The sequence below is a fragment of the Arachis duranensis genome, chromosome 6 (assembly GCF_000817695.3).
Source record: "Arachis duranensis cultivar V14167 chromosome 6, aradu.V14167.gnm2.J7QH, whole genome shotgun sequence".
NCBI lineage: Eukaryota > Viridiplantae > Streptophyta > Magnoliopsida > Fabales > Fabaceae > Arachis > Arachis duranensis.
The window spans coordinates 20,668,858-20,691,800 of record NC_029777.3 but is presented as its reverse complement, the minus strand read 5'-3'; the positions used below and the strand labels follow the sequence as shown (position 1 = coordinate 20,691,800).

The 22,943-nt window shown below is 42.1% G+C and overlaps 1 protein-coding gene across 1 annotated transcript; it reads left to right on the top strand.

Moving 5' to 3' along the window:
- Positions 1–15,550: 15,550 nt before the first annotated feature.
- On the top strand, positions 15,551–16,381 carry LOC107493346 (uncharacterized). Its single transcript, XM_016114443.1, has 2 exons — positions 15,551–15,584; positions 15,702–16,381. Exons 1-2 carry the CDS (start codon positions 15,551–15,553, stop codon positions 16,379–16,381), a joined length of 714 nt encoding a protein of 237 aa, XP_015969929.1.
- Positions 16,382–22,943: the final 6,562 nt, after the last annotated feature.

Below are 22,943 nucleotides of genomic sequence, written 5' to 3'. Positions count from 1 at the left end.
CGTGCCGTGACAGGGTGCGTTGAACATTTCCACTGAGAGGATGGGAGGGAGCCACTGACAACGGTGAAACCCTTGCATACAGCTTGCCATGGAAGGAGCCTTGCGTGCTTGAAGAAGAAGACAGTAGGAAAGCAGAGATTCAGAAGATGGAGCATCTCCAAAACCTCAACCTATTCCCCATTACTGCAAAACAAGTACTTATTTCATGTTCTTTTACTTTTCACAATCAATCCTGATAATTTCTGATATCCTGACTAAGATTTACAAGATAACCATAGCTTGCTTCAATCCGACAATCTCCGTGGGATCGACCCTTACTCACGTAAGGTATTACTTGGACGACCCAGTGCACTTGCTGGTTAGTTGTGCGGGATTGCAAAAGTGTGATTGCAATTTCGTGCACCACTAAGCATGATAAGCCAATGTTAGTGACACTCACTTTTGTCACTAACGTTGGAGATGGCAGTCACTACTACGCTAGTGGCCACGTTAATCCAATTAACGTGAACTCTAACGTGGGAAGGAGGGGCGTTTGGAGCGTTAGTGACAAAGGTAAGTGTCACTAACGCTCTCGAAACTTAGGCATGCCCACGTTAAGAGTCACGTTAGTTATACTAACGTAAGGAAAGGGGGCAAAAGGCAACATTATTGGAAAAGGTGAGTGCCAATAACGTTTGCGAAGGACCAAGAGGCAACGTTAGTGGTCACGTTAGTGCTACTAACGTTGAAGTTAACGTGGATCATTTTGGGTTGGAACGTTAATGAAAAAGGTGATCATTACTAACGTTCTCGAACCCACATTTTCACTTAACGTTAACACCACTAACGTCCTAACTAATGCCCATGCCTAAGTCACACTTTTCTGCAAACAAAGCTGAGCCCACTGAAGATTGTAACTGCTTCAACACAAGATCAAAGGCCCATATCCAAGACTTGAAGAACTAACTAGAAGAGCAAGAAGAGTAGTATATATAGGAGTGTTTTGAACTAGAGAGAAGCTTGGCAATTTGGAGAACTACACCTTGTATGTTCACTTTTCTGCACTTTTAGTTACTCTAGAATGTATTCTTCTTCATCATTTTCCATTTCCAGAGCTATGAACAATTAAACCCCTTTTATTGGGTTAGGGAGCTCTGTTGTAATTTGATGGATCAATTATAGTTTTCATTCTTACACCTCTTTCTTTTCTCTTGATTTACTAGAAAGCTTTCGATCTTAGTTCAATTGGTTAGTTGTCTTGGAAAAGAAACTCTCTATAATTGGATCTCCTCTGAGCCTTGGAAAAGGGATGACGAGATCATGCTAGAAATGCTTTCTCATGTTGGATCAAATTGGGGTTTGGACGGATATAGTGACATGTAATCCTCCCAACACTTTGATTTGAAAATACATATGGTATAATCAATGACCATACTTCATCTCTTTCCATGAGCAATTAAATCAAGGAATTGGGAAATTGTTCAAGCTTAGAGAGATTGGGTTGCCAAGAAATTGGGATCCAATCACCTAAGATTGCCAAGGAGATCAATGAATGCATTGATTGAGGAAGAGATGAGAATGAACTTGATCCGAAGAATGCAACATCTCCTAAGCCCAATGAATCCCCCATTTCTAATCTTACCTATTCCCTTTACTTCTTGCCGTTTATCATTATGCTCATCTCCCCAAACCCCCATTTAAGATTCTGCAATTTATTTTCTGCAATTTACTTTCCCGCCATTTAATTTTCTGCAAATCTTAACTAAATTTCTGTTTAGCTCAACTAGCACACTCTTCCAACTAAAGTTGGTTGACCAATCAATCCCTGTGGGATTTGACCTCACTTTATTGTGAGTTTTTACTTGACGACAATTCGGTATACTTGCCGAAGGGAAATTTGTTGAGAGACAAGTTTTCGTGCATCAAGTTTATGGTGCCGTTGCCGGGGATTGATTTTGTATCGACAATGATTAAGTTGGAAGACCACTAGATTGAGCATTTTTCTTTTGTTTGTTTATTTTACCTAGTCATTTACCTTCATTTCATTTATCTTATTCCCTTATCCCCTCTACCCTCTCTGTTTTCTTTTTCTTTGTTATTACTTACAATTCTGCTCACTAACCCACTAACTGTTTGATAATTTACACCACTCACACTAACAGCCACTCTAACAAGAATAATCACTTCATTTTATTTCTTGCTGTGTGCTCTGTTAGTTGTATGACAGGGAGAAGAAGCGGGCTTCAACTTCCTTTGATTCTGAACTAGAAAGGACCCTCTTTAGATTAAGGAGGGAAGCAAGAGGAAAAAGAGTTGTTGGTGTTGAGGAAGAGGAAGAGTACTTTGAAACAAACATGGAGGAGAACATGGAAAACAACCATGAAGAAGAAGCTCACAACCATGCCAGAGAAGGCTCTGTGAATCATGCTAGGCAAGAAAGAAGAGTGCTAGGCTCTTACATCAATCCAAACCCAGGAAATTGCGGAAGTAGCATCTAAAAGCCAACCATACATGCCAATAACTTTAGATTGAAACCCCAGCTCATCACCCTTGTTCAGAACAACTGCTCATTTGGATTCCTGAGAATATGTGACATTGTGAAGTCTAATGGTGTTCATCCGGATGTCTATAGACTGCTTTTGTTCCTCTTTTCACTCAGGGACAAAGCATCTAAATGGCTGGAATCCTTCCCAAAGGAGAGCTTAACGAATTGGGAAGATATGGTAAACAAATTTTTGGCAAGATTCTACCCTCCTCAAAGAATCAATAGGCTGAGAGCTGAGGTACAAACCTTTAGGCAACACGATGGTGAAACTCTCTATGAGGCGTGGGAGAGGTTTAAGGACTTAACAAGAAGGTGCCCACCAGACATGTTCAATGAATGGGTTCAACTGCACATTTTCTATGAAGGTCTTTCTTACGAGTCAAAGAAGGTTGTAGACCATTTATCAGGGGGCTCTTTAAATAAGAAGAAGACCATTGAAGAAGCCATAGATGTCATAGAGACTGTGGCTGAGAATGACTACTTCTATGCTTCTGAAAGAAGCAACACTCGAGGAGTGATGGAGCTGAACCACATGGATGCACTTCTGGCTCAAAACAAGATGATCACCAAGCAGTTAGCGGATCTTACCAAGAAGGTGGAAGAAAACCAAGTTGCAGCAGTCATCACTTCATTACCAGCTCAAGAAGGAGTGAATGCAGGAGAAGAAGGTGATTGGGAACAAGTCAATTATGTTGGAAATTCACCCAGACAGACCCATGATCCATACTCCAAAACTTATAATTCTGGTTGGAGAAACCACCCTAATTTTGGGTGGGGAAACCAACAAGACCAAGGCCAAGACTAGAGACGCCACAACCACAATCCCAACAACAATGCAACTCACTAACATCCCTCACAGAGATTCTGGCAACACCCACCTAATCACTCTTCTCAACCATCTAACCTCAACCCACCATCACCAACTGAAGATACCATCACCAACTGAAGATAGACTTTCCAAAATTGAGACTTTACTTGAAAGCATATGTAAGGAAATTCAAGACAGTAAAGCTTTCTGGGAAGAAGTGCGATCCAATATGCAGAATCAAGATGCTGCCATCAAGAAACTTGAAACACAAATTGGCTACTTATTCAAGCAAGCCCCTGGCCACAACATTCACAGCAACACTAATTCAACTCCAAGGGAGGAGTGTCAGGCTATCACCCTCAGAAATGGGAAAGAATTGAGGGAGACCTACAAGAAACCACAAGAGAAGAACTCGAATGAAAAGGAAAAGGGACAAGAGGAAATGCAAGTCTTCACTCCTAAGTCACAACAAGAGGGAGAAGTGCTGAAACCATGCTTCTCAAAAGCCCCATACCCCCAGCAATTAAAGAAGAAGGGAGAGGACAACCAATTCTCAAGATTCTTGGAAATCTTCAAGAAACTACAGATCAATATACCCTTTGCTGAAGCAATAGAGCAAATGCCACTCTATGCCAAGTTCTTGAAAGAGTTGATGACCAAGAAGAGAAGCTGGAAGAACAACGAAACTATGGTACTCACCGAAGAATGTAGTGCCATCATCCAGCACAAATTGCCCCAGAAATTGAAGGATCTTGGGAGTTTCCAAATCCCTTATATCATAGGGAACATCACAATGGAGAAGGCTTTATGTGATCTAGGAGCTAGCATAAATCTGATGTCCTTAGCAATGATACGAAAAATGAGGATTGAGGAGGCCAAACCAACAAGAATGGCCCTGCAACTAGCAGACTGATCATTCAAGTTTCCTCATGGAATAGTAGAAGACTTGTTGGTGAAGATGGGAGACTTTATCTTTCTAGCAGACTTCGTAGTATTAGACATGAAGGAAGGAGCCAAGACCTCTATCATCTTGGGAAGGCCATTCTTAGCCACTACCGGAGCCATCATTGATGTCCAAAAAGGTGAACTTGTCCTTAGACTACATTAGGAGAAAATGATATTCAATGTGTTCAAGGCCATGAGTTACCCACAAGACTCATTGAGAGAATGTATGAGGTTAGATTCGGTGGATGCTGTGGTGCAAGAGACTCTTGAAGAAGAAGAACTTGAGGAGTTAACAGAAGAAGAGGAATCAGCATCACGCGAAGAGGCTGCAACAGCTGAAGTTCATGTTCAAGGCACACTAGAAAGGAAGGATGAAAGAAAAGAAGCACCCAAACTTGAGCTAAAGGCACTGCCGCCCACTCTCAAGTATGCATATTTAGGAGAGAATGAAAGCTATCCACTGATTATAAATTCAGCCCTCAGCCAATAACAAGAGGAAGAGTTGCTTCAAGCATAAGGATGCCATTGGATGGACACTTGCTGACTTGAAGGGAATCAGTTCGGCCATATGCATGCATAAGATACTATTGGAAGATGATGCCAAACCTTCCATTCAACCCCAAAGGAGGCTGAATCTAGTTATGAAGGAAGTGGTACAGAAGGAAGTCATGAAGCTGTGGCAGAGAGGAGTAATCTACCCAATTTCAGATAGCCTATGGGTTAGTCCCGTCCAAGTGGTCCCCAAGAAAGGAGAAATCACTGTGGTACCCAATAAAAGGAATGAGCTAATCCCTACAAGAACTGTCACAGGATGGAGGATGTGTATTAATTACAGAAAACTCAATAAAGCCACAAGAAAATATCACTTCCCACTTCCCTTCATGGACCAGATGCTGGAAAGACTTGCAGGACACGCATATTATTGCTTTCTAGATGGTTATTCAGGATATAACCAAATAATGGTTGATCCAAGAGACCAGGAGAAAACATCATTTACTTTCCCATATGGAGTGTTTGCCTACAGGCGCATGCCATTTGGGTTATGTAATGCACCTGCAACTTTTCAACGCTGCATGCTTTCCATCTTCTCGGATATGATAGAAAAGTTCATTGAAGTCTTCATGGATGACTTTTCAGTATTTGGAGATTCCTTTCCTAATTGCCTAAATCATCTTGCCTTGGTATTAAAAAGATGTCAAGAGACCAATCTGGTATTGAATTGGGAAAAATGCTACTTTATGGTGACAGACGGAATAGTCCTTGGCCATAAGGTTTCTAACCAAGGTATTGAGGTAGACAGAGCTAAGGTGGAACTAATTGAAAAATTACCTCCATCGAGTGATGTCAAGGCAATTAGGAGCTTTTTGGGGCATGCTGGCTTCTACAGAAGGTTTATTAAAGATTTTTCAAAGATAGCCAAGCCCTTAAGCAATCTTCTTATGTCTGATACACCATTTATCTTTGATGAGAAGTGCATGCTCGTATTTGAAAACTTAAAAAAGAAGCTATCCTCAGCTCCTATCATCACCCTACCTGATTGGAATTTGCCATTCGAACTGATGTGTGATGCATCTGATTTCGCAGTTAGGGCAGTGTTAGGACAGAGAAAAGCAAATTTGGTGCATGTCATATACTATGCCAGCAAGGTCCTCAATGACACTCAACGAAACTATACTACTACCGAAAAGGAGTTGCTGGCAATAGTTTTTGCATTTGACAAATTTAGATCATACCTCATTGGTTCTAAAGTGATTGTTTTTACTGATTACATGGCACTTAAATATCTATTTGCCAAACAGGAATAAAAACCAAGACTAATCAGATGGATCTTATTGTTGCAGGAATTTAATATTGAGATTAGAGACAAAAAGGGTGTGGAGAACAAGGTAGCAGATCATTTATCCAGAATCCCTTGTGAGAAAGGTGCTACATATGATGCAAGTGTGAATAAGTTCTTTCCAGATGAGCAGCTAATGTTGGTTCACAAGGCATCCTGGTTTGCGGATATTGCCAATTTTAAGGCAGTTGGTGACTTGCCTCCTGGAATCAACAAACATCAAAGAAAAAAACTCATCAATGATGCTAAATATTTCATTTGGGATGAGCCTTATCTCTTCAAGAAATGCTCAGATGGGATCCTTAGGAGGTGCATTTCAGAAGAAGAGGGACGTGAGGTCTTGTGGAATTGTCATAGTGCTAGCTTTGGAGGTCATTTTGGAGGAGAAAGAACCGCAGCAAAGGTACTGCAATATGGATTCTTCTGGCCCACTATCTTCAAGGATGCCAAGGAACCGGTAAGGAGCTGCAATGAGTGTCAAAGGGCTGGAAATCTGCCCAAGAAAAATGAGATGCCACAGCAATATATCTTAGAACTTGAACTGTTCGATGTATGGGGGATCGACTTCATGGGACTATTCCCAACCTCATATTCAAACAAGTATATCTTGGTGGCAGTAGACTATGTATCTAAGTGGGTGGAGGTCGTGGCAACCCCAACAAATGACAACAAGGTGGTCATAAATTTTCTTAGAAAGAATATTTTCACCAGATTTGGAGTCCCACGAGCCTTCATCAGTGACGGAGGGAGTCATTTTTGCAATAGACCATTGGAGACCCTACTCCTAAGGTATGAGGTGAAGCATAAGGTTGCCACACCTTATCATCCCCAAACAAGTGGGCAAACTGAGATATCCAACAGAGAGTTAAAAAGGATCTTGGAGAAGCCTGTGGGGGCATCAAGAAAGGACTGGGTGAAAAAGCTAGATGATGCTCTTTGGGCATACAGGACAGCCTTCAAAATACCAATTGGGATGTCTCCATATCAACTGGTGTACGAAAAGGCCTGTCACTTACCATTAGAGCTAGAGCACAAAGTCTTTTGGGCTCTCAAGATACTAAACCTTGACAGCACTGCTGTTGGTGAAAAGAGGGTCTTGCAGCTGCAAGAACTAGAAGAGTTTAGGTCTCAAGCCTATGAAAACACCAAGATCTATAAGGAAAAACAAAAAGGAGACATGATCTCAACCTGGCTCTAAGAAGTTTCGAAGAAGGACAACATGTGCTTCTTTACAACTCCAAACTGAGACTTTTCCCTAGGAAACTCAAATCAAGGTGGTCTGGACCCTTTCTAGTCACAAAAGTCTCACTTTATGGACATATAAAAATGATGGAAGAAAGCTCAAAGAGGACATTCACTGTGAATGGACAAAGACTCAAGCACTACTTGGGTAGCATGGGAGAAGACCCCAAATAGAAGTATAATCTCAACTAGAGAAGCCACCGTTGAGCTAGCGACGCTAAAAAAAGCGCTTTGTTGGGAGGCAACCCAACCTGAGGTAGTCTCTTTCCATTATTGTCTCAATAAAGGACTTAAGTAGAATTTTCTATATTGTGACGAGCTAAGTTTGGTGTTGCACACCAAAACCTCCCAAGGGTTAATGTGAAACTCTAAGTTTGGTGTTTCAGCAAAAGGCTCACCCTGAAGAGTGCATTGCAACCCTTCATTGATAAAGTATCTGCTCTAACAAACAGAGAAACTACTTGACGACTGTTTAATCTCTAATGCATAAATTGCTTTTCTAATTCATAATTGTTTCTGAATAAAAGCACATGAGGTTTCTACATATATTCAATTTGTTGCATTAGGCAAAGAACTAAGTTTGGTGTTCACACACCAAATTAAGTTCAGAAATTCACAGGCATGCATGCATGCTAACTATTTTCTAAGTACTTGGGGGAACAAGCAACTTCTAATAGTTTTACAGAAAGTCAATCAATCTCAGGAAGGAACCATACATCATCATCTAAGGAAGACATCAGGAGGTTGTATCGAACTATCTCTGAGTTATAGTGCTTTAATTGAAAGTATGATTGAATATTATTCTCAGGGATATCCATATTCTGCTTGTTCTCTCCCTAGTCACATATAAGTGTATTGGTCTAGGTCCCTATCTCTCATTTTCATCATGCTTATATGTATGCTTGTCCTTTTAAGTCAATTAAAAAGAAAATATTATGAAAAACAAGAGTGGAGTTATCTTCTGAAGCAAATTCTGAATGTTTGTAGTAGGGTCATTGATTAGCTAAGTTGGTTCACCAATAAGGTGTACAGGCAACTATATGCTCCAATTTACACGCTTGAGACACACCCTATGAGACTAACCAAACAATAAGATCCCAATAAGAGAAGAGAAAGAACAATAAGAGTTTGAAAAGGAAAGAAAAACAATAAGAAATAGGGCTAGGCACCAAGGACTTGAATATTGAGGCATGTGTCTGTGGTGTTCCTGTGCAAGGGATATGCTTGGATGAATAAGCTCTTCGGGGTGCCTTATCACCTGGTAACTTGGGTTAACTAATTCGGGATTATCAGCTGAAAGTCCACTATCAAGAGCAACCTTTGCTGAGCACTTAGTAACCCAAAGAGGTGCTGGACACCAAGGTCTCAAGAAAGAAAAAAATAACAAACCATGTGCCTGTGGTGTGCATGTATGGGGGAAAGAGACTTAAGGGAGTAAGTCCTTAGGGGTGTCTTAACACCTAGCACCTTGAACCAACTGGTTTGGGAGTGTTGGCTAAAAGCTTATCATAAAGAGTCGCCCTCTCACAAAGCACTTAGCCTAAAAAGAATGCAATAAAACCTGGAAAAGAAGGGAGGATCAATAAATAGGAAGTCTCAAAGGATGCAATCAAGTGAGTGTTCAAGGGCATGATAAATGCTTGAAAACCAGTAAAGGAATGAACCTAAGTTGCTATACATGAAATCCCCATAAACCAGGGATTTGAACTTCTATAATAATTATTTGTTTATCTTGTTCTTTCATTCATTTTTCCTATGTTTCAGTACTTGCTTAGGGACAAGCAAGCTTTAAGTTTGGTGTTGTGATGCCAGGGCATCTAGGCCAGTTTCACTGACCTTTTCTTTACTGTTTTAGGGTAGTTTCATGCATTTTCTTAGTAAATAAGCAAGTTTTGGATGAAAATACACTTATTCCTTGATTCAAGCAATTATTACGAACTTTACATGGTTTCATGAGGATTAGGCAGGAATTGAATGATATAATTGATGATGCATAATCTCATGACTTGAAACAAAGCTTTGATGCACTTTAATTGCTTGATTTCAAGACAAAGGAAGCTAGAAGAAGCCACGTTAGCAGTCACGTTAATCTAATTAACGTGACCACTAACGTGGAATGGGGACAAGCTTGTAGCGTTAATGGAAAAGGTGATCACCAATAACGCCTTCAAAGCCATCATAGCCCACGTTAGTTGCCACGTTAACTACATTAACGTGGTAGCTAACGTGGAGGAAAAGAGGAGCTCCAACGTTAGTGGTAAAAGTGAATGCCACTAACGTTCCACAAAGGCACAAATTAAGCCACGTTAAGAGTCACGTTAATCTAATTAACGTGAACTCTAACGTGGGATGAGGAATCAATTACCAACATTAGTGACACTCACATTTGTCACTAACGTTGGACCAACCCAAGAGTGCCCACGTTAGTGGTCACGTTAAGACCACTAACGTGAGAAGTAACGTGGATCTAAGCATGATAAGCCAACGTTAGTGACACTCACCTTTGTCACTAACGTTGGAGATGGCAGTCACTACCACATTAGTGGCCACGTTAATCCAATTAACGTGAACTCTAACGTGGGAAGGAGGGGCGTTTGGAGCGTTAGTGACAAAGGTAAGTGTCACTAACGCTCTCGAAGCTTAGGCATGCCCTAACGTTCTCGAACCCACATTTTCACTTAACGTTAACACCACTAACATCCTAACTAACGCCCATGCCTAACTCACACTTTTCTGCAAACAAAGCTGAGCCCACTGAAGATTGTAACTGCTTCAACACAAGATCAAAGCCCCATATCCAAGACTTAAAGAACTAACTAGAAGAGCAAGAAGAGTAATATATATATATATAGGAGTAGTTTTGAACTAGAGAGAAGCTTGGCAATTTGGAGAACTACACCTTGTATATTCACTTTTCTGCACTTTTAGTTACTCTAGAATGTATTCTTATTCATCATTTTCCATTTCCAGAGCTATGAACAACTAAACCCCTTTTATTGGGTTAGGGAGCTCTGTTGTAATTTGATGGATCAATTATAGTTTTCATTCTTCTGTCCGTGAACAGCCAACCATCGTACTGTAAAAATTGGATAGGTCCTATCTATGGTCATTGGAGCCTCCTAAAAAGATCTACTAAATTCATCAAGTTGGTCCAAAGGATCAAAACGGCCAGTTATTACCTCTTTCTTTTCTCTTGATTTACTAGAAAGCTTTCGATCTTAATTCAATTGGTTAGTTGTCTTGGAAAAGAAACTCTCCATAATTGGATCTCCTCTGAGCCTTAGAAAAGGGATGACGAGATCATGCTAGAAATACTTTCTCATGTTGGACCAAATTGGGGTTTGGACGGATATAGTTACATGTAATCCTCCCAATACTTTGATTTGGAAATACATGTGGTATAATCAGTGACCATACTTCATCTCTTCCCATGAGCAATTAAATCAAGAAATTGGGCAATTGTTCAAGTTTAGAGAGATTGGGTTGCCAAGGAATTGGGATCCAATCACCTAAGATTGCCAAGGAGATCAATAAATGCATTGATTGAGGAAGAGATGAGAATGAACTTGATCCGAAGAATGCAACATCTCCTAAGCCCAATGAATCCCCCATTTCTGATCTTACCCATTCTCTTTACTTTCTGCCATTTATCATTATGCTCACCTCCCCAAACCCCCATTTAAGATTCTACAATTTATTTTCTGCAATTTACTTTCCCGCCATTTAATTTTCTGCAAATCTCAACTAAATTTCTGTTTAGCTCAACTAGCACACTCTTCCAATTAAAGTTGCTTGACCAATCAATCCCTGTGGGATTCGACCTCACTCTATTGTGAGTTTTTACTTGACGACAATTCGGTATACTTGCCGAAGGGAAATTTGTTGAGAGACAAATTTTCGTGCATCAATCCGTTAAAAGTTGGACTCATGGGATTCATACCACAAGTAAAACATGTCCACGGATGATTGTGGAGGAGCTGCCGAAGAAAGGAGTATGAAGGAGATCGTAGAATCTCAACTTGAGAGCAAGGGATTGGAGTGTATTGTGCAACAAATGGAAAAGATAGAGCGTGTTGAACCGCTGCATCCTTATCATGACGTATCACCTTCCTATTATGAGCCCTTCCTCCCAACTAACGAACCCTCCTATCCACCTCAAGCGCCAATAGATGACTCTCTCACTTCACTACTGCAAGGGCAAAGCGAGTTGAAAAGGGTGACACTAGAATTCGCGGCTTCCTTGACCGAGTTAGTGAGTCGATTCATGTCCCAACATTTGGACACTCAAGGAACTCCAATGGTCCCATACGGAGAATCTAATGGGGAGCCTGGCATGAATGAGAGACTAGAAATTTTGGTGGATAATGAGGAATGTGACTTTGTGTTGAAACAATTAGAGGAAGCTCTGATTGTTAAAGAAGAGGAAGAAGTGGTTGAAGGCTTAAGAGATGTGGAACCTCCATGAGAACCTAGAGTTAAAGATAACCCCTCCAAGAAGATTGAATTTGATGTTGAGGAAGAAAGTGCACAACCTCCAAGGCATGTTCTATATGATGAATTGGACGTGATAGAGTAAGAATTGAGTTCCCTTGGCAATGAAAATCAAGCATCAAATCTTCATGGTGAAGAATCCTTTGAATTTGAAGAACCTTCTCCCGATGAATTCGAAAGTATTGAGGAGGTAGACTTCTCTCATCCTCCCAATGATGGTTTGAGTAAGGGAAAAGAGTTAGATAAAATTGATGAGCAAAGGATTGAAAATGAGAAATCTTGTGAAAAGGTGGAAGTCCTTAGAAAAAGAAGGACGGGAGTTGAATACGCTTTGTCAAGATCCTTGGAAGCTTCTATACCTAGGTTGCCATTTACTCCTTTATTTGAGTGCGTAAAACTTATCTCTATTAGCTTTATTGTCCCACTTGAGTATGGTTTGCTTGAAACGGATGGTCAATTTAAGGCGCTTTGCGGGGTAAAGCGTAAGAGAATGATGTTTAGTGGTTGGCGTTGCAAATCAAGGCTCATTTTGGTTGACACATCAAAGATGAGATACAAAGGTTGGACTAGTGCTCAATTGGATAGGTCTAGGAGGAGAGTTTGGTATTTCATTGAGAATTTGGATTGCTTGCCACCCGGTTAGAATAATGAAGATCAAGAAAAAAGGGGGTTGACAAACAAAGTATGAGACCCTGGAATATACATAGACAATCATCAACTTTGGGGCCTTGTCACTTGCTTAAGCTTCCTTGAAGGCCTTGTGCACCTAATTTGGGATCCTAGAGGCTTTTGGAAATGCAAGTATTGGTAGGGATTCAAGGAAGAGTTCAAGCATAAGCCACCATAGCAAGGACCCCACCAAATGTCCAACTTAAGAACAATAAATAAAAGTGCTAGGTGGGAGACACCCACCATGGTAAACTCTTTCCATTCTCTTGTATATATAATTAATGAATGAATTAAGTTTCCATTGTTAGGTAGTTTTCTTCTTTGCATATTCTTGTTTTAGTGTTTTGGTTGCTAGTTTGTTTGATTAGATTTATGCCTTAAGTTGTAGAATAGTTATTGTTAAATTGTATTTTGCTTGAAGTGTAAGTTTGTTTGTTTTGTATTTGAAAATTTTTCAAAAATTCCAGAGAGAACCCAAGAAGAATTTCACTGGGCGTGGCACGCCAAGGCCAGGCGTGGCACGCCAGTCATAGTTTCCAGAAGAGAATCCATGAAGAACTACAATGGGCGTGGCACGCCAAGGCCAGGTGTAGCACGCCAGTTCTCTTTTCCAGAAGATGGATGGCTAAGCTTCACTATGGGCATGGCACGCCAATGCTGGATGTGGCATGCCAGGCTAGTGAACCAGAAAGAAGAAAGTGGTGATTTACAATGGGCGTGGCACGCCACTGTTGGCGTGGCACACCAGGTATTCTGGCCAGAGAGGGGTCTTTGAAGAATTGCAAGGGGCGTGGCACGCCAGGTCGAAGGCGTGGCATGCCAATTCAAGTGGCCAGAGAAGGAACTTGTCACAATCGTAAGGGCGTGGCACGCCAGTACAAGTGAGTAGAGGAAATGGGAAGAGGCAGCACCAAAGGGCATGCTACTTGGTACTTTGGGTGTGGCATGCCAAGCTTGTGAGTTCAAACCATCATTATGGGCGTGCCACTTGAGTCCTTGGCATGGCACGCCAGTTTATCCAACCAGAAAGGGAAATTGAAGACTCATCGAGGGCATGCCACTTGAGATTTTAGGCGTGGCACACCAACTTTGCTGGCACCATGGGCGTGGCACACCAGCTTACTGGACCAGAAGGGAATGCTTGTGCACCAACATGGGCGTGGCACGCCAGACTTGGGTGTGACATGCCAAGCCAACCTTCCAGAGAAGAGATTGAAGACTCTAATGAGGGCGTGGCATGCCAGGTCTGGGCGTGGAATGCCAATTCAAATTACCAGAGGAGAAGATTAAAGATCCTAATAAGGGCGTGGCACGCCACTGCTGGGCATGGCATGTGAGGTCAATTTTTCAAAAGAGGAGCTTGAAGGTCTTAACATGGGCGTGCCACTTTGGGATTTGGGCGTGGCACGCCAGGTCAATCTCACCATAGGGCATGCCACTTGAGAGCTGGGCGTGGCACGCCAAGCCAAGCCAGTGAGCTGGGTGTGGCATGCCACTCACACGCCGCTCACACACCACTCACATGTCTCTAATGAATGGTTATTCTCTTTAGTTTTCAATTATAATTTTCTTTTCCTTTTGTAATTTTTCATTTCTAGAATAGGAGTAATATAACTATCCCTTGAAGAGTACTAAAAAGGGGCTTGGAACTTTTACTTCACTTACTTCATCTTCTTCCATCTCTTGTACTTCTCTCTAAGCTATGAGTAGCTAAATTCCCTTTCATTGGAGGAGGGAGCTCTGTTATAATTAATGGATTAAATGATAGTGAATTTCTTCTTCTCTTCATCTCTCTTTGATTAGCTAGAAGGAATTTCGCTCTTCATGCTTAGTGTTCAATTATCTTGGAAAAGAGATTGAATGCAATTTGGGTTTCATGGGAACCTTGGAAGAGGAAACATGAAACCATGCTTGAAATTCCTTCTCACATTAAGTAGATCTGGATTTCGGGATTGGATATGGTGACATTAAATCTACCCAATTACTTGGATCTATGAGGATGTGTGGTAAAATCAGAGACCAAACTTATCTCTCTTCTTGTGCAATTAGAACAAGGAATTGGCTGATTATCAAGATTTGAGAGATTGAATCACCAAGGAATTGGAGTTCAATCAATCATGATTGCCAAGAGGTCAATGAGTTGCCTGATTGAAGATGTGATGATTTGAATTTGATCCAAAGAGAGCAACATCTCCCAATTCTAATGAATCTTCCCCATTCTTCTCTTCCCTATTCTTTATAACTTTCTTTAATTTCTGCTATCAACCCATTCCCCATTTATGATTCAGTCATTTATATTTTAGTAATTTACCTTTATGCTCTTTACAATTCAGCATTTTACTGCTTCTTTTATGTTCAAGTCATTTATAATTCTGCTATTTAGAATTCTGCACTCAACATTTACTCTTGATTAGCTTAACTAAATTACCCAGTAACTAAAGATGATCAATCAATCAATCCCTATGGGATCGACCTTACTCATTGTGAGCTTTTACTTGACAATAATTTGGTATACTTGCTGTTCATACATTGGTCCGAGCTACAATGTCTAGGTCAGCCGAAGCCGACGAGGACCGACCTCTCGAATGATTGGCCCATTACCGAGCTCTTCACAAAGAGATCGGAAAGATCGCCATAGAGGCCCAAGAAGGCCCAAAACGAAGGACCGCCACCTACTGAGACGCAGTTAACAAAAAGACATGACCTTACACACAAAAGATAAGATAAGATAACAAACTTATCTCAAGGAAGGCTGCCCAGCACTACTATAAATACACTGGAGCACCTAGGTATAATTGATACTCCAATTCTACAAAAAACCTGCCTAAAGCCCATACTGACTTAAGCATCGGAGTTTCTTGCAGGTACCACCCCCTCCGGTGAACAAGGACCAGCAGCACCTCCCACTCAAACAGATCGGACATGGTAGCCTTGACCAATCCAAAGGATCTTGTTCGAGATTGACCTCCCAGTTTCAGTTAACCCACGAAACATTGGTGCCATTGCCAAGGAACCTGGAAGTCATCCCCTCACCATGGCAAACAACCTTGCCAATGACAATAACTCCGGTTTGGAGGAAGGAACGCCGCTTAAGAACACGGTTGCCACATCAAAAGACACCCCAATCCAAGGGGGACAAGCAACCTCAGAATATGGAAATTTTAGATGCCATTTGTGAACAGCAGGATCGCCTCAAACAGCTCGAAAAGAAGCTGAACGGCAGCGAGAAGCCGAGCAAGATCTCCGGAGAGAAACAAGACGACGTCGAGAGTTGGAAGACAAGCTCTTAAAACTTGAAGCCGACCTTAAAACTAAGACCACTCGATCCAACCGCGAGGATAGCCTTCACAAGCTCCAAGACCCATTCACAAAGGAAATCATGAAGGCTAAAGTCCCGAAAGACTTCAAAGCTCCTGACATGACCCCATACGACGGTACGTCCGACCCGAGTCATGACCTTAGCAACTTCAGAAGCCGGATGTACCTAACAGATGCCTTGGACGTGACCCATTGCAAAGTTTTCCCGACCACTCTGACCAAGACGGCGATAAAGTGGTTCGACAGCCTGCCTCCAAGATTGATTACAAGCTTCGACGACCTTGCCAAAAAGTTCCTCGCTAGGTTCTCCATTCAGAGGGATAAAGCCAAACACGCTCCAAGCCTGCTAGGAATTAAACAAGAAGATCGGGAAAGTCTCCGCAACTACATGAAAAGATTCAATAAAGCATACCTTGACATACAAAATCTCCCTACAGAAGCGGCCATCATGGGAGTCATCAACGACCTACAAGAGGGACTCTTTAGCCACTCGATATCCAAGAAACACCCAACATCTCTAAACGAGGTACAAGAATGGGCAGAATAGTACATCAATATGGAGGAGAACTCCCGATTAGGAAAAACCTCAAAAACCTAATTCTCCTACCCACCTCGGGATAAGGATAAAGAGTCTAGGAAAAAAGAAGACCAATCTACTGAGAAACTCAGAAAATACCACAACTACACCCCCTTCGGGTGTCCCTTGTGGATATCTACCGAGAAATATGTAACACAGAGAAGATCCCACTGATAGCGAGAATTGCATTGGTTATGAATTTCTCTTATAGAAAGAAGAATTTCGTTGTAAGCATAGCTCCAAACCAACAAACAACTCTCACATCAAATTAAATTTGGTTGTCACAAGCAACAAACCCCAAATAAGAATTAACCGAAGTATTTAGACTCCGGGTTGTCTCACAAGGAATTACAATGAAGTGCTCAATTATTGGCCATAAAGTATATTTTGGGATTTTTTTTTATAAGAGACATAAAAGATAAATGACAATGAAGTAAACTAATAGCTAAAAAGTCTTGGCAAAGGTTGGTGGTCAAGGATCTCTATCCTTATCACTAACCACAACATGAGAATTGGCAAGAATCAACCCCATTAAGTCATCCTCTAACTAATAAAGGAAAGCCAAATGAGCTATGTCAATCCAAGTTCATAAGTCCTAGGTCTCCACCAATTCAATTAGTGAGATCTAGGGTTAATGGCTCCCAATCATCAATCACTTGGACATTAGCAACTCAAGAGTTCCTAAGTTACCTTCCCAAGCCAAGAGCATAAAAATCTACTTTAAAGCCCAACCAATCATTTTGTCAAAAACTTGGTAGGTACAAAAGGAAAGCATGGTAAATATGCAAGAATAATAAATCTACTAACTACCAATTGCAAGGAAAGTAAATCAACAACTCAAATTATCAATGAAAGAACATCAAACATCAAATCTCATTAAAAGAAAATCCAAATCCAACATGAGTGTTCATAGACATAAAAGAGACATAAAATTAAAATTAACAAAAGAACTAAGAAGAATAGAGTAGTAGAAAAAAGAAATTGGAAAGGAAACAAGATGAAATCAAGAAATCATGCCTAGATCTAAGATGGATTAACCTAACCTAATTCTAGAGAGAAGATGGAGCTTCTCTCTCTAGAAACTAACCTACATGATGCTATACTACCAAACAATTGCTCCCCCTTTGCCCAAGCTTGAATTCTGCATGAAATAGCATTGGAAATGAGTTGGATTGGGCCCAAAATGCTCTAGAAATCGCTGGCCACAAATTGCTTAAAGTGGACCTACGTGCAGCATCGGCGTGCACGCGTACATGGCACGTGCGCGCCCCTAAACGCAAAGCAACATATGAAAAATTTTATATCATTTTGAAGCCCCGAATGTTATCTTTTCAATGCAACTAAAACCGCCTCATTTAGACCTCTGTATCTCAAGTTATGGTCGATTGAGTGCGAAAAGGTCAGGCTTGACAGCTTTACGATTCCTTCATTTCTTCATGAGTTCTCCCACTTTGCATGCTTTTCTTCTCACTTCTTCCATCCAATACTTGTCTTATGAACCTGAGATCACTCAACAAACATATCAAGGCATTGAATGGAATTAAAGTGAATTAAATTTAGCTATTTTAGGGCCTAAAAAGCATGTTTTCACATTTAAGTACAAATCAAGGGAGAATTGCAAAACCATGCTATTTCATTGAATAAATGTGAGAAAAGGTGATAAAATCCCCCAAAATAAGTACAAGATAAACCACAAAATTCGGGTTTATCACCCACTCCCTCGTCCGATTAAACACAAGAGAGGAGAAAGTCAGAAAGAGTATTGTGAATACCATCGAATTTATAGTCACCCTACCAACGAGTGCTATGACCTGAAGAATGTCATAGAAAAACTAGCCCGGAAAGGGAGACTAGATCGGTTCCTAGCCAATAGAGTGGACGAGCAAAAAAAGAGAAGAAGGGACAAAGAGGGTGGACGAGCTGAATGCCCCCCTCACACCCCTGAGAGACATGTTCACATGATCATTGGAGGGTTCGCAGGAGGAGGAATCTCCAAATCATCCCAAAAAAGACACCTCAAAGAGGTATACCATTTCGGGGAAGGGGATAGGTCATCTGACCTCCCCACTATCACCTTCACTAAAGAAAATGCCACGGGTATCATCCCCGGGCATGATGATCCCGTGGTCATTACCATCATACTCGCCAATGCCAATCTCCGCCGAACACTGGTTAACCAAGGAAGCTCTGCGGATATCCTATTCAAATCCGCTTTCGACAAGCTCGGTTTACAAGAAAAAAGTTCAGAGCATATCCCAATAGCCTACTCAGGCTCAGAGATGCCCCAATCCAGACCCTAGGTTACATTCCACTACACACAACCTTTGGAAAGGGAACCCGCTCTAGAACACTGAGCATCGACTACATCGTAGTCGACGTAAGCTCCGCGTGCAATGCCTTGATAGGCCGGACAATGCTAAATCAGCTCGCTACAGTAGTCTCCACTCCACACCTATGCATGAAATTCCTAACCCTAGAAGGGATAACCACCGAAAAAGGAGACCAAAAGCTCGCACGACGCTGTTACAACGAAAGTCTGAATCTTAAATGTGATTCCAAAGGAAAGGAGACCAACACTACTGAATTCAGAAGAGCTCGAGCCTGCGATGAATTTTGCCCTCAACCAGAAAGTGAAACCGAAGAGGTCCAAGTCGGAGATACTCAAGATAAAACAACAAACATAGGCGCAAACTTAAAAGGAGACCTAAAGGAGCTATTGATAAAGTTCCTAAAAGATAATTCTGACCTCTTCACATGGAAGGCCGTGAACATGCCCGGCATCGATCCTGGACTAATGTGCCACAAACTGGCAGTATACCCTGGATCTTAGCCAGTACAACAGAAGTGCAGGAAGCTCGGCCCAGAGAGATCGCAAGCCGTGGAAGAACAAGTACAGGCCTTACTAGAGGCAGGGTTCATAAGGGAGGTTACATACCCATTATGGCTGGCCAATGTCGTACTCGTAAAAAAGTCAAATGGAAAGTGGTAGATGTACACTAATTACACCGACCTCAACAAAGCCTGCCGAAAAGATCCCTATCCACTCCCGAATATAGACACCCTAGTCGACGCCTCATCGGGATACAAATACCTTTCCTTTATGGATGCCTACTCGGGGTACAACCAAATCCCGATGTATCAACTTGACCAAGAGAAAACCTCGTTCCTAACCTGTTCATACCCTTGGTCGAACTGACCGACCCCGGATGTTTAAACGACAAGTCAACCGACCTCCTCAGGTCAGGGTTATCCGACCTCTTCTCAAAGAGCTCGGCCAAATCGCCATAAGAGGCCCAAGCAGGCCCAAACGAAGGGACACAGCCCAAATCTGAAGGCGGAAAAGCCTAAGGAAAGATAAGGCGGTTTTCCTTAAAGATAAGATGACTTCACTCAAAGATAAGATAAGATAACTATCTTATTTCCAGAAAGGTCACTCCACACTATTATAAATACAGTGGAGCACCCAGGTATAACTCACACTCTGATTCTACTAAAAACCTGCTTAAGACCCTTGCTAACTTAAGCATCGGAGTCCCTTGCAGGTACCACCACCCTCCGGTGACGAAAGATCAGCACCAACACCAAGTCTAACAAGTCGAACATGGCGGCTCCGGCCGCCATCATCAAGTCAGACTCAACAGTGCCGACCAGTACAGAAGATCTCGTCCGAGATCGACCTACAGTTTCAGGTAACCCTCGGAACATTGGCGCCATTGCTGAGGAACCTGGAAGTCATCCCATCATCATGGCAGACAACCTTGACAACGACCACAACTCTGATTTAGAGAACCGAACGCCACACAAGAACGCAGAGGTTACACTAGATGACACTTCTCAACCTAACAAAGACAAGAACTCCCCAAGCACGGGAGCCATGGAGGCACTTCAGGATCGTCTAAAACAACTTGAAAAAGAGGTCGAGTACCAGCGGGAAGCCGAGAGAGACTTATGAAGAGAAGTTAGGCGACGCCACGAATTAGAAGACAAGCTCCTGAAGATCGAAGCCGATCTCAAAGCTAAAACTAACCGATCCAGCCATGAGGATAGCTCCCGCAAAGACCAAGACCCGTTCACCAACGAGATCATGAAGGCCGAAATCCCAAAAGACTTCAAACCTCCCGACATGAACCTGTACGACGGCACGACAGATCCCAGCCATCATCTCAACAACTTCCGAAGTAGAATGTATCTCACTGACGCCTCAGATGCAACTCGATGCAAAGCCTTCCCAACCACTTTGACTAAAACAGCGATCAAATGGTTTGACATTCTGCCCCCCAGGTCCATCTCAAGCTTTGATGACTTAGCCAAAAATTTTTGGCCAGATTCTCCATCTAAAAGGACAAAACTAAACACGCCCCAAGTCTACTAGGGATCAAGCAAGGAGAGCAGGAAAGTCTTCGTAGCTACATAGAAAGATTCAACAAGGCATGTTTGGACATACAAAACCTACTAACAGAAGCATCAATTATGGGCCTCATCAATGGCCTACGAAAAGGACCTTTCAGTCACTCCATATTAAAAAAAATCCCACATCTCTAAATGAGGTACAAGAACGAGTGGAAAAGTACATCAACATGGAGGAAAACTCCCGATTAGGAGAGACCTCCAAATCCGGACTCTCCTATTCTTCCTAGATAAAGATAAAGAATCCAAGAAAAAAGAATACCAGATCTAAAGAACATCATAGAAAAATTGGTAAGAAAGGGAAGACTAGATCGATACTTAGCTAATAAATCAAATGAGCCAAGAAAAAGAGAAAGAGAAGAAGAAGTTGGACGAACTGAACGACTACCTCGCACTCTGGAGAGACACGTCCACATGATAGATGGAGGATTTGCAGGAGGATGAGTCTCCAAATCATCTCGCAAAAGACATCTGAAGGAGATATATCATGTCAAAGAAGGAGAAGGAGCACCCGAACTCCCCACTATCACCTTCACTAAAGAAGACGCAGCTGGTGTCATCTCAGGACATGACGATCCCATGGTCATCTATCATATTAGCCAATGCTAATCTCCACCGCACGTTGGTAGACCAGGGAAGCTCGGAGGACATTCTATTCAAAACGGCCTTTGACAAACTTGGCCTAGAGGAAAAAGAGCTCAAAGCATATCCAAACAGCCTATTCGGGCTGGGAGACACTCCAATCCAACCACTTGGATATATCTCCTTGCACACCACCTTTGGAAAAGGAAGTTGGTCAAGGAAACTCAACATAGACTATATTGTGGTCGACGTTGGTTCAGCCTACAATGCCCTGATAGGTCAGACAACGCTAAATCAGCTTGGCACAGTTTTCTCGACTCCACATCTATGCATGAAGTTCCCGACCACAGAAGGAATCGCAACAGTAAGAGCAGACCAGAGACAGCGCGCCGCTGCTACAACAAAAGTCTGAACCTCAGAGGCAAATGAGAGGAAATTCACGCCATTGTGCTCGGGAGAGTTTGAGGATGGGAAGAACTTCGTCCACAACCTGAAGGCAAAATAGAAAAAGTTCAAATCGGAGATACTCCAGATAAAATGACCAATATTGGCACAATCCTAAAAGGGGACAAAAAGGAGTCCCTCATACAGTTCTTACGAAGCAATGTCGACCTCTTTTCTTGGAAGGCTGCAGACATGCCGGGCATAGACCCTAAGTTAATGTGCCACAAGCTGGCAGTCTACCCAGGATCTCGGCCAGTACAGCAGAGACGTAGAAAGCTCGGACCAGAAGGATTCCAAGCTGTGGAAAAGCAGGTGCAAGCTCTACTAGAGGCAGGATTCATAAGAGAAGTCAAGTACCCACTATGGCTAGCTAACGTCGTCTTGGTGAAAAAATCAAATGGGAAGTGGCGCATGTGCACCGACTACACTAATCTCAACAAAGCCTGCCCAAAAGATCCTTATCCACTCCCAAGTATTGACGCTCTGGTGGACGCCTCCTCCGGATACAAATACCTCTCGTTTATGGACGCCTATTCGGGATACAATCAAATCTCGATGTACCCACCTAATCAAGAGAAAACCTCATTCTTAACCCCGAAAGCAAACTACTGCTACATTGTCATGCCATTCGGACTCAAAAATGCAGGAGCCATGGTGCACGAAATTGTGATCAATACTTTTCACAACACAAATAATCCCCGGTGATGAATCCAAAAACTTGGTGTTCAATACCATGGCATAAACACAACTTCGCACAACTAACCAGCAAGTGTAATGGGTCGTCCAAGTAATAAACCTTACGCGAGTAAGGGTCGATCCCACAGAGATTGTTAGTATGAAGCAAGCTATGGTCACCTTGTAAATCTTAGTCAGGCAAACTCAAATGGTTATGAATGATGAATAAAACATAAAGATAAAGATAGAGATACTTATGTAATTCATTGGTGGGAATTTCAGATAAGCGTATGAAGATGCTTGGTCCCTTCCGTCTCTCTGCTTTCCTACTGTCTTCATCCAATCCTTCTTACTCCTTCCCATGGCAAGCTATATGTAGGGCATCACTGTTGTCAATGGCTACATCCCATCCTCTCAGTGAAAA

Bases quoted from the DNA above. Each gene is read 5' to 3' on its own strand.
- LOC107493346 (XM_016114443.1), top strand. From the start codon at position 15,551: ATGGCAAACAACCTTGCCAATGACAATAACTCCG. The intron at 15,585-15,701 runs GTTTGGAGGAAG...TGTGAACAGCAG, and splicing joins TGCCAATGACAATAACTCCG to GATCGCCTCAAACAGCTCGA.